The sequence below is a fragment of the Marasmius oreades genome, chromosome 6, assembly GCF_018924745.1.
Source record: "Marasmius oreades isolate 03SP1 chromosome 6, whole genome shotgun sequence".
NCBI classification, from domain to species: domain Eukaryota; kingdom Fungi; phylum Basidiomycota; class Agaricomycetes; order Agaricales; family Marasmiaceae; genus Marasmius; species Marasmius oreades.
In genome coordinates, this window is record NC_057328.1 from 1,126,472 (window position 1) to 1,138,514 (window position 12,043).

General features: G+C 47.8%; 4 protein-coding genes across 4 annotated transcripts; 1 reads left to right on the forward strand and 3 right to left on the reverse strand.

Moving 5' to 3' along the window:
* Positions 1–93: 93 nt before the first annotated feature.
* E1B28_009766 (uncharacterized protein) lies at positions 94–1,661 on the reverse strand. Its single transcript, XM_043154680.1, has 4 exons — positions 1,173–1,661; positions 965–1,115; positions 280–910; positions 94–211 (listed from the first exon to the last, which is right to left on the reverse strand). The coding sequence occupies exons 1-4, from the start codon at positions 1,240–1,242 to the stop codon at positions 146–148; spliced, it is 918 nt and encodes a 305-aa protein (XP_043007137.1). The 5' UTR covers positions 1,243–1,661; the 3' UTR covers positions 94–145.
* A 5,476-nt stretch (positions 1,662–7,137) lies between these two features.
* E1B28_009767 (uncharacterized protein) lies at positions 7,138–8,512 on the forward strand (the record flags this gene model as incomplete). The annotated part of the gene is made up of 9 exons (XM_043154681.1): positions 7,138–7,169; positions 7,231–7,243; positions 7,293–7,347; positions 7,403–7,594; positions 7,645–7,727; positions 7,786–7,896; positions 7,946–8,005; positions 8,060–8,147; positions 8,208–8,512. 9 exons carry the CDS (start codon positions 7,138–7,140, stop codon positions 8,510–8,512), a joined length of 939 nt encoding a protein of 312 aa, XP_043007138.1.
* Positions 8,513–8,780: 268 nt separating this feature from the next.
* Positions 8,781–9,009, reverse strand: E1B28_009768 (uncharacterized protein; the record flags this gene model as incomplete). Its single annotated transcript, XM_043154682.1, has 2 exons — positions 8,781–8,929; positions 8,991–9,009. 2 exons carry the CDS (start codon positions 9,007–9,009, stop codon positions 8,781–8,783), a joined length of 168 nt encoding a protein of 55 aa, XP_043007139.1.
* Position 9,010: 1 nt separating this feature from the next.
* Positions 9,011–9,768, reverse strand: DHX38_1 (Pre-mRNA-splicing factor ATP-dependent RNA helicase PRP16; the record flags this gene model as incomplete). The annotated part of the gene is made up of 4 exons (XM_043154683.1): positions 9,011–9,117; positions 9,172–9,261; positions 9,318–9,436; positions 9,632–9,768. 4 exons carry the CDS (start codon positions 9,766–9,768, stop codon positions 9,011–9,013), a joined length of 453 nt encoding a protein of 150 aa, XP_043007140.1.
* Positions 9,769–12,043: the final 2,275 nt, after the last annotated feature.

Sequence of the window (12,043 nt, forward strand, 5' to 3'; positions counted from 1 at the left end):
CGTTTTGGTATGATACCATCTCAAAGACGGGGTGATTTTATCTCAGAGCGATCCTTTGAGTAGCGAAGTTTTCGACTGACACTGGCGGACACCGGCAAAAGGAAAAGTACCATATCAGTCGCTAAATGAAACTGGTAGATACGAATTACAGCAGGTTGATAAACCCTTCTCCAACTTGGCTAACATTCACCCACCAATTATCAGAGGTAGTCTGTCAAAAACGAAATAGGTCAGTAAACAATATATTGATACATAAGGGGTGAATGTCTGAATACTGACCTGCATACAAGCTGCCCCGTCGTCAAGGACGACTTCATTATAGGAAGCCGTAATTTTAGGCACCACCCGTAGTATGAACTTCTTCGACGTCAAAGCATCCGCCAAGCCCTCTTGTAACATATCATCCCCTTTGAAACCTTGTCGGACAAGGTTATCCCTGAAGTATTCAAAGTACTCAAACGTTGCCATCCCAAACTTTTCCTCCCAACCATCGTCTGACTTATCCGCCTTCAGGACCTTGTAGTTCTCCTCGAAATTGGGATCAAGAATAAGATCAGAAATACCCGTAGTACCGATGAGCTCCTCTTTCAAATCATCGATCTTCTCTTCCCAATCCTCAGCAATGGAGTGCTTCGCTCGAAGTGACATCCCTTCCCGTGGTGCAGCCTCGATAGCGGCAACAATGTTATCGTAGATGTAGTCTTGGTTGTATCCGAGAGAAGTGTGATGGAATAAGATCCAAAAAACACCATCCTTCACTGCGCAGTCGATGGTGGGAGCCTTGTCTCCGAGAGGGTTGACACCGACTTTGAGTTCCGACTCGGTCACGGCGGAGTTGAAATGGGTTTTACCCTCATCTTCGTACTTTTCGATGAAGCGTTTGAGGCAGGAGATGAAACCATCGACGTATCTAGACGAGGGAGAATAAGCATGAGGGGAGAGAACTGTTTAGGGAAGAACTCACCCAGTCATTACGCTCCCTGCACGAAAGCTGCTGGTATCGTCGTTGTAAGCCCAGATTTCGTTGGGGTTTAGAACGAGCTTGAAAGGAGTTCCAAGTAAATCGGAAATGGTCTTCTCGGATTCCTCTTTCTGCGCTTCGTAGTTGTCACGGACTGAAGGTATACGATCAGTAACTGATATCTGAATGCTAAGCAATAACGAGCACTTACCGTCTTTACGAACGGCCAAAGGCAACTTTTCGATGGGTTGCTTGGGAGTGAAGGCGGGGGTTTTAGGCATGGTGTCTTGATCAATGGTATCTTTGATGTTCAATGAAGGCCGCTTTTATATCTCGATTGAGGGGAAGGCCGGCTGTGAATGTTTGAAAAGTGCCAATCCGTCAACGAATGAATTCAGTGATTTGACGATGCAGAGAATCAGGGGTCGAATCAGGAGCTAGAAGGACACCGCTTGAGGACCAGTTAGGTTTCAGATTTTTCTTCTTTGGCATCTCTACGATGGAATCTCGAACCACTCAGTGTTAGAAGTTCCATTTCCGCAAGGTTTTCCGATTCGAATCAGGAGAGGCCGAGAGACAAAACATTATGATCCACGCGGAGTTGACTCCATCCTGAGCGCTGAGCAATGGGCCAAAGAATTGATGTAGACGTTGACGCAGACGGTAATCATGAAATGACATGAACGTGTGCGTCTGAGAAATATTTAAAAAAAAAAAAGAGAAGTGAGTGACGCGAACGGTTAGGCGTGACGCGTGACGTCTGGTTCTCTCTGCTTCCAAACTCTCCTCCGGTTCAAAGCTGGTACCATCTCATTCTCACCTTGAATCGAGACGACCTGAACTTGCGTAGCAAACTTGGGAAGGAGAGGTTTGAGCGCGCTCAATATGAACACTGTCATACTTCCAGCGCTACACTTGACGTGATATATTGGGCATGCATCATGACAGGAGGGTTTCCAAGCAGCCTGGCAGTATGGAGGAAAATCAAACGACTGTTCTGCACGTTAACAGACACCGCGCTCAAGAAATCAGGATTCAGCTCATATGATTTTGCGTCTATCCGACATCGATCAGCGCATTACAACAATCAGAACAATGATTCCAGCCTCTGCTCTGGAGGTTAGACGGCATACGGACAGATTGATTGTCTCCGACAATCATTTGGGATCCCTCGCGTCCTTACGAGCTCTGCACCTGCTTTCTTCGCCACACTGACTCATGAAACTCAACACTTGATGGTCCACATTGCGGTAGTAACACTCGTTCTTGCTCGCATTCTCTCGAAAGATGTATCTCATGGCGCTGATATTGGTATCCTCTATGCCAATACATCTCTGTTCATGCCGTATGTCCAACCGGGGATTCCAATCACATTCTCTACAGTGCTGTCTCGCAAGTGGCTACAACCATGGCCATGTTTGGAAAGATTATTTTCCTCCCTCGAATTTCCCTTTGGACGCTTATCGACTGCGTGCTCGGATGTCTATACTCATGTAGATCACGAAAACTCATTGAGTCTGGGGTTGTTTCACGTACAGTTTGTCAAATGCACCTCACTGGGAAACTTGTGAGTGCGCAGTCTTCGTAGATGAAAGTTACCATATCATATCTCAAGCCTCGACCGGACTACTATCTAACACTGAGCGGAGTCGATTCGAGGATGGCGCACGCAGTATATGATTAGAGGAGTTTGACGCGTGTATCTGAGGTTGTTTTCGTCCATTAAGGCACCGACAGTCCACAGATCGCCACACAAAAAAACGGCGAGATACCCTACGAATCCTGGAACAGCAATGCCTCGCACCGCTGTGTTCAATGAGCCTTCGTTAGCACTGGGAATCTGAAGCCGTCTTTCCTCGTCCAGTCCTCTCACGGTTGATTACACGGGCACTGAATACTGAATTATCAACAACATAGCGACCGCGGCCACGACTGAAACAACAACGCAGCTGATCATCTACTAGCGGTCCCGCACAACGTATTCCCACTTTTCCGAGATCCACGAGGGAAAATGAGTGAATGACAGTTGTGAATATCTATTCCATCTTCATGACGTTCGGCGAACTGTTTGTAATCGACTCGGCTATACCTGAAGGCCTGACGACGGGTATCCCTATATTTGACAAGTATTGAGTACTGAGCCCATGGGCCATCCCGAGCTTCAATCTCGGCGTTACCGCTGTACCAGTAAGTACCCACTGCACTATTTCGTTGAATGTTCGTTGTATTGAACAGTTGTGTCCCAGTCGACTCGGAGTCTCTACAACCGGAATGTTTGAACGAAGGCATGATCTTAGTTGGATCTTAGTCTTCTTGGAGGTATCCTACAAACAAGTTCGGCCACTACAAGTTGTATGAGAGTTACCGTGTCTACCGCTTTCGGTTCTGGGGTGCTATTGATACTGTCGGAGCCAATACTATTGCTCCCCCATCAAGTGCCACTAAGTACCACTCAATCTGATAAATGGCCACACGTCATTCGACAATCATCTGGTCTCCGCACATTCTGAACACAAGTTAAATGCTTCATCGGTACATCACCGTTGGCCACCCATAGCACCTTCGATGTCTCGGCCTACAGACCTAGCACGCCCTAGTCCGTGAGTTGCCAGCACCCCCTCACCCTCGAACTATGTCTTAGAATGTATCCTCATTTCACTTTGATTCAGAGTTGGCCCACTGGTAGGTCCTGGTGAAGAGAGTTGCCAATACGGGGATTTTAATAATGTTCGAGAATATAGATCGTCGGGCAGCTGATGCTCTGCACGCTCTTTGGAGTCCTTTCAGCTCAAACATGTGTGTTCTAATTTTATCGCTTTGCACGCCCTTCGTCCAGCCTACTATAGATTTCTATCACATCAGTCCCCGAGATAATTTCTTCCTTAGGACGCTCGTCTATGGCGTCTACGCCATTATGCTAGCCCAGATCGTCCTAGCTGGCCAACAATTCTTTACGCGTTTCACACATCCGGCGAACACTACAAAGCTGAACTCCGCAGATCTGGGCTGGTTATATGCTCCTGTGTTAGGGGAACAGGTAAGCTCTAGCCTCTAATATACCGTTTGGGACTGTTCCCATCTCACTGTCATCTAGTGGGGGCTATCGTTCAGATGGTTTACGCCTGGAGAATTTCCGTCCTGTCCCACGACCGTATCGGCCCGTGTTTGCAGGTTGCGGTATGGGCTTTGAAGTTTGGTCTATGCTAGCGGGACTCTGATCTGTTCGTTGTAGCTCTCGGGTACGAGTGTGTGTTGAGCCTATGTTTCCGCCGCATTTGGTTTCCGTATTTCCACTATATCCGCTCTCAATTCCGACTCGCCTGCTATGCGAATGGCTTCCACTGTGGGTGTAGTATCTATCCTCGAGTCCCCGGTTTCCCGGTTTGACGTCCACTCCTAGATATGGTACGCAAGTTCAGCGGTATGTGATGTGGTGATAGCAGTATACATGACATACTTGGCAAGTCTCCCCTCGCGTTCCAACTGTTGCTGTTCTCTAAATCCTAGGGCGACAGTTGACAAGAGAAAGAAGTTCCGTTTCGAGCACCCGCAGAATGATCAGGAGGATAATTCGCCTCACGTTCGAAACAAACACCTTGACAGGTGAATCCTTCTGATTGTATGACGATATCGTCAATTAAAGCTGAATCTTGAAAACTAGCGAGTGTAGCGGTAGCGACTCTCGCGCTCCTTCTCGTACTTCCAGGGGAGACCTATTTCATTACCCTGGCCCTCCTTCTACCTAGCATTTACGCCAACACCTTCCTCGTTATGCTCAACGTGCGCTACCGAGTTGCCCCGTCGGAGATACAAGATTATCGACTTTCCCTTTGCAGGACGTCTCTAAGCAACACACCTTCCTTGCGTGTCCAGCCGCCTGCTCTGGTTACATTCGAGGGAGGACACATGCATTCAGGTGATGCTCGGACCAAATATGAAGCGGGGTAATTGACCATCTACGAGAAGTTGACGAGGTTTAGGTCTTCTTCTTTCTTTCGTATTGCGCTCTACGGAGTTCCGCTGAACTTCTTGAGTAGAGTGGAATTCAAAATTTCTTGGAATCGAGTGGAAGAAGTGGACGCCGAGGATGCCTATTGAAACCCACTTCAGGGGCGATTTTACATATTCCCAGTCGAGGCTCGAGGATAGTCAACCAACAAATTAACGTATTCCGTTACCCAATTTGTAGTTACATTAACGTGTGCATTTGTCGCACGGCATCTTCTGAGCGTTTTGCATCTCTAGTCATAAAATGGATATTAGCACTGGAGTGTTGCATAGCCGAAGGACACCAGAGTGCGGGGCCAATAGATTCGCAAGGAGGAAAACTCGGGATTTTGGCATTGCGGGCCTAGGATGAAGCTTTGAAGGCGCGCGACTATCAATGTGCGAGCCAAACTTGAAGGCGGTCATCATGCATCAAATCTGAGTCTCGGAGCGTATGAGCGTCCATGAATCGATGCTGAATGTCGAGCTGAGCGTGCGTAGCGCACATTCAGAGTGTGTGTAATGTCGTGAATGTGAGATCCGCCGCCAGTGGGTGCTTATGGGCGTCGCAAGTTGAAGTCGGAGTTATAATCCCAACTCCGACTTCCATCAGGACCCGGGTTACACAGTAGCGCTTTTTTGGGCAACGTTCTCCATTCTGATACAATGAAGATATCTGCTCTTCAGGTACTATATAAAAGAGTATGACGGTCTTCCGAGTATCAAGTAATTTGGAAGGGTTGGTCTATTTGGGTTTCACAATTTAGCTGGCGATCACCCAATGTTTGGAATGGGGTTCGCTCCCCGGGAGCTTTGTTCGACTTCTACCATCCAACTCGCTTGGAATTCGTCCTCGAATGTCGTACGTCGAATTCCCTCTGTGTGCTTTCTCAGACGGGCGCTCTTCTGCTTTCCATTGGTACCAGTACCTGCCAGCACATGTAATGTGGCGAACTGAGGACATCTCACAACAGACTTTGCACAGTAAACCGGATGAGGCCGGTCCTATACGTCGAGCATCGAGGTGTGTGTCTATTCTGATCATGTATGATGTAGGATTCACATGAAGATCGGTCCTTCAGGTTTTTATATACCAGACAATCGGCCCCTTGAAACCTGAACACCTTCTGACTGATCCTTAGAGACTATCCGTCATCCAGGCTCCAAGACTTTTAATGCCTTCAATAACGCTAGCTCAGGTCTTCCTGGTTGGACAAACTTCTTTACCATATTTCATGTCCCTTGGCGGCTTCACCATTGGCTAAACTCACGTTCCCGCAATCTTGGTCGGATCGTTACTCTCGGTTTGATACCTGAACTTTTGTCTAATGCTGATCGTGTTGCTTTCAACGTTCATCAAACTCTGGGTCCTCGGTGCTAGATACCGAAATAGCCTCTTTTTATTTTCTTCTTTGATCACTGTCAAGGTACTACTGAAGCAGCCACCATATCTGATGGGTGCCTCGCCGTTTTGCCACGAATTTTGTTGACGTCTCCAGGTCGAAAATATGATCGAAACTCGTTCCTCCATCTCACCTCCATACTCTGGTATCTGCAGCCACCAGTTGATGATCCTCCCGTTCCAAGGAGATGAACGAAGGTTGCAGCGACCGCGGCTCCAACTAGTGCCCCACGCATTACCCCTGGCGACCAATATCACACCGGGAGATCTACGACAGAGGGTAAACGGCTGTGAATCTTTAGCCAGCCGTCGTACGAGTTATGAGGGACTCCTGTGAACCAACTGGCCAGGCGGGAATGGGCCTTGAAAACTGAACTCTCGTCAATGGTATCTTGTGGTGTATCCTCAGGCGGTCATCTCTACGAGTTTCCTACTGTGTCCACAGTCGTGAGTTCTCTCTCTCTTGTCAGTGTAGTAGTGCCTTAACGTTTCGCAACGAGGGTGGCCAGCTAGCAATCTCCAGGCCGCAATGGATAAGCGCTAAGCTTGAGTCCATGAGATAACGACGCCGGACGCCGGACGGCAGTACTGATACGAGCTAGCGACATTATGTTAAACCCTTCTATACGTTTGATTGATTGATACCCGCTTCCGACACCATCTGTATCTTAGCTGTCTTCCAATCTGGGGATGGAACGGACGCAAGACTGAAAAACACTCCCATGTCGCGACTCACACTATAATAACTAGAACATGCTCCATCGCTCCATGCCAACGCATATCTTCCATGTCTTCTCCCACAAAAGAAAGTGTCAGCTCGTGGGTTATTCCTCGACCGCTCTCAGCCAATTTTCTCTATCCTCATCTCGTTTTCCTCTAGAGTTGGCCCAGTGGTAGGTCGCAAACGGGATCACGAGGAAGTCCTAACAGTCGGCAATGTAGGTTGTCGGGGACCAACTACTCTTCGTGCTCTTTGGAGCCTTGTCTGTTCAAACGTGTTCGTTTTCAATAACTCATTGATGTCCTCAGCCCCTCACCCCACAGGTTCACAGATTTCTATCATATCGGCTCCCGAGATAAGGCCCTGATTAGAGCACTCGTCTATGTCATCTACGCCATCATGCTAACCCAGATCATCCTTTCTGGCCACGACTTCTTCGTGCGTTTTGCCAACCCAAACCGTACTTCAAAGCTCAATTTCGAAAACCTGGGTTGGCTGTATGTTCCTGTGTTGGGAGGAACAGGTGAACTCTAATATACCGTTTGGAAGTATTGCCATCTCACTGTCATCCAGTGGAGGCTGCCGTTCAAATGCTTTACGCCTGGAGAATTTCCGTCCTGTCCCAGAGCCGTATCGGACCGTTTCTACTAGTAGCGGTGTGTTTGAAGCAGTCGATCTTTTGAATTATCGGTCTCTGATTCGTTGGGACTTCAGCTCTCAATCGCGAGTGCATGTTCAGCGTATATTTCTGCTGGCTTTGGATCTAAAGTTTCCAATATATCCACTCTCAACTCTGATTCTCTTGGCCTGCGGATCGCTTCAACTGTGGGTGCACCGTTGATTGACCGATGTCCTGTTTGACGTTATCTTTTAGGTATGGTATGCAAGCTCAGCTGTGTGCGATGTGGTGATTGCAGTGTACATGGTGCGCCTGGTAAGTTTCCGTTCATACCCCAAGTATAGTCTCGTTTTCACCCTTGTCCAATAGTTAACAAGAAGTAGGAGCTATGTTTCGAGCACCCGTGCTGCGATTGGAAGGATAATCCGCCTCACGGTCGAAACAAATGCCTTGACAGGTAAGAGGGACTTTCTGATTGTACGAGCACATATTAGATCAAAGCTGAATGAATAAACAGCGAGTTTCGCGGTGGCCACTCTCGTGCTTCTTCTCGCAACCCCGGGGAAGACTTATTTCTTGACGTTGTCGTTACTTCTACCCAGCATCTATGCCAACGCCTTCCTTGTTATGCTGAACTTGCGCTACCGACTCACCCAGCCTGGGGTCCCAGACCCTCAACCTTCCTTCTGCAGGATGTCTCTCAGTACAGCACCTTCCTCAATGCGGGTTCATCAGCCCGCATTAGTGTCATTCCAAGAGGAGCATGAACTTGGCAGTAATTTGCGAGCCAAAGACAGAAGCGATGACCTCGAGAACCAGTAGAATGCTAACGTAGTTTAGGTATTCTTCCGTGTTCCGTCGCACCTCAGACTTTTGATACTCATGTTGCGCACAGCAGAGTATTCCCGGCGGCCCGTTGACAGCGAGGAAATGTGGTCGTTGCCATTTTTACGAACAATGTACGCCATCTCCTACAATGACTGTATAAATGCTTTGTATACAAGAAGGATGCATTATGCACCACCCACATTATTGACTGATGTAAATTATGAAGTGTACATCCATATTCACATACTTTCCCACGTTCATCCTAAATTCCCGCACGTCTCTTTGGGGTCGATGTCGCTCTAAGCCCCGCTCCTATCCCACTATGACGAGGTGTCCCAGGAACAATGATTTTTGAGCTTCCTCTCGCTGTTTGAGTTGCCAGTTCCTCTTCCGCAGCTTTTCTTTGCGAACCTGAAGAAGGTTATGGCGCGATTAGTTCTGGTTGATCGGACGAACGCGATGAACGACTCACTCTCACGCTGTTTCGCCATCTCAGTTTCCAGTTTCTCGTTTCGAAAACTCACGGCCCACTTTCCGTCTGTTTCCCCGGTCGTCGAAGTTCTTCTCTTTAACAGAGTAGAACACGGAACCGAGTTCAGCTACAGGACATGTCATGAGTGTCTAAAGAACGTGAACAATGAATGAACCCATACCAAGCCAATAAGCGTCAATTGCTGTTACTTGTGTCATGTACTCCTTAGAAGTTAAGATGAGTTCATGATACACAACATAGGTCGGAGTGTCTGGTGACACAAATTAGCCAAGGGATCCTGGATGGCGTTCATATGGTGACACTCACGCCCATATAATGCACTCGTGGGATGTAGATGTGTGGGTAGACCGGAACGAATGTTGACGAACTCGCCGATACCTTTGACACGCGCAGCTTGGTGGAAATATCCGGCAGTTATAGCTTTCCTATTAAAAATTCGGGAAATGAGAAACCAAGACAACAATAGGGTGACCTCGATAACCAAACGAACCCAATCACGTCAAAGTCAGCCTAATACCCAAAGCTGATACATTGAATTGAGGATGTTGGCCTGCGAAAAAACGTCAACCTCATTCCGTTGGTCGCCAACCTCATTCCCTTGTGACCAACGAAGGTCTTACTTGAGGTGGTGGATCCATAAAATCAAACTCCAAAGATTTTTGACTCCGAGGGACTTGAGAAGAAGCAACGTATTCGCCAAATTCGTACGCTGAATTCCAGGAATCATATTCTCGAACATTTCATCGCGGTAAGCCATTTCTGTGAATAGCCGGTAGCAAAACCTAGAGGAAAAAGGGTCAAAAGGGAGGGACCCATAGAGCTATTTAATCGCTCACCCGCTTCCGGTGTGTCCAGCGCCTCCAGCATGTTGTCCCGCATTGGCCTGGCTAATGGGCTTATAATCGAGTGAAAGAAGCGGACGTTGCCGGTGGGAATGCCTATTGAAACCCACAGGAGCGATTCTGCATATTCCCAGTCGAGGCTCGAGGATAGCCCAGCAACGGATTAGATTAGAGGCTTATTCCGTTACCCAATCTATAACTACATTAATGTGTTAATGTGTGCATTTGTCGCACGGCATCTTCTGAGAGTTTTGCACCTCCAGTCATAAATGGATATCAGCGTTGGAGTGTTGCCATAGCCTAAAGACACCAGAGGGGACGGTCCATAGATGTGCAAGGAAATCGTAATGTTGGCATTGCGGGAAGTGAAGCTTGAAGCTTGGAAGAAGCTGTCATCGAATCTGAGGTTCGGAGCGTGTAAGGTTCCAGGAATCGATGCTGAATGTCGAGCTAAACGTGTCAGAGTATGTGCAATATTGCGAAAACAAATCTACTGGGTGCTTGTGGGCGTCGGAGTTAAAATTCCCACTCCGACTTCCATTTCCCGGCGACACTGAACCTTTCTCCATTTCCGATACAATGGAGATATCTGTCGTTCAGGTACTCTATGGAGTATTAACCTTAAATTTTCCGGGCCTGTTTGGAATAGCCAATACAGTGAGTTGCTTTGTTTTGATCATGGAAGGCACGAGATTCGTTCTCTGGGTTCCTGTTCAACTTCTACCATCCTTTCTCGCTTGGAATGCGCCTTCGAATGGGACACCTACGGCAAATCCGACCTTCATTGTGCTAGACGGTTAACTTTCCGCTTTCCATCGGTACCAGAACTTGTAGTGTGGCGAACTGGGACATCTCACAACAGCTTTGCGCCATAAACCAGATAAGGCCGGTTCCGTCGAGTGTCGAGGCGTGTGTCTATTCTGATCATGTTGGTCCTTCAGATTTTTATATTCTCTGTTTACCAGACAGTCACCGGGTACCCATTGAGAGCCATCTTTCATGTAATATCTCCATTCCTTCACGACAGATCCTTAGAGACTAGTAATCTGTCAACCAGGCTCCAAGGCTTTTGATACCTTCAACAATACTAGCTCAGGTCGTCCTGGTTGGACAGGATTTCTTTACTCGCATTCCACGGTCCTTGGCGACTCCACGATGTTCTTGGTTAAAATGCACGTCAATCAAAAATTGGTCGGCATTCCCTCCCTCGCTCTATTGTTACTCAAACTCGGTTCGATACCTGAACTCTTCATGTTGCTTTCAACGTTCTCCGATCCGTGATCAGGGTCACGACCGCCGCACTTCGTTCAAACTCTGGGTCTGGGTCCTCAGTTACCGAAATAGACTATTTTGGTTTCTCCTCTTTGATCACTGCCAAAGTACTAGTATGTAGCCACCATATCTGAAGGGTGCCTCGCCATTCTGCCACGGATTTTGTTGACGTCTCCGTTGACTCGCCAGGACGAAAATATGATCGAAACTCGTTCCCTCCATCCAACTTTTATATTCTGGTATCTGCAGCCACCAGATCACACCGGGAGATCCACGACGGAGGGTAAGCGGCTGTGAATCTTGAGCGACTCCTGTCAACCACTGGCCAGTGCATACATCTTGGGTGGGAACAGGCGTTGAAAATTGAAGATTGAACTCTCGTCAATGGTATCCTGTGGTGTATCCTCCCGAGGCTGTTATCTCTCAGAGTTTCTTACTGTGTGCACAGTCGTGAGTTCTCTCTCTCTCGTCAGCGTAGTAGAGCCTTGACGTTTCGAGGATGATTAGACCAGTTTCCTGCATGTAAGGCTCGGCCAACACCTAGTGACATCCAGGCCGCAATGGATAAGCTTGGGTCCCTGGGAGTCGTCAATGACGCCGCCGTCGGACAGCAAGTATGACCTAGCGACATTATTATTATGATTGTAAATCCTTCTATACGATTGATTGATTGATACTCGGTTTTGACACCATTTGAATATTAGCTGTCTTTCAATTCGGGAGTGGAACGGACTCAAGACTGAATAAAATCAGTGTCACACTATAATAACCAGGATATGTTTGTCGCTCGCCTGCTAAAATATCTTCCATGTCTTCACCCGCAGAAGAAAGTGTCAGCTCGTGAGTTATTCCCCAAACTGCTCTCATGCCAAAGCTCTCTACCCTCATCTCATTTTCCTTTAGAGTTGGCCCGCTGGT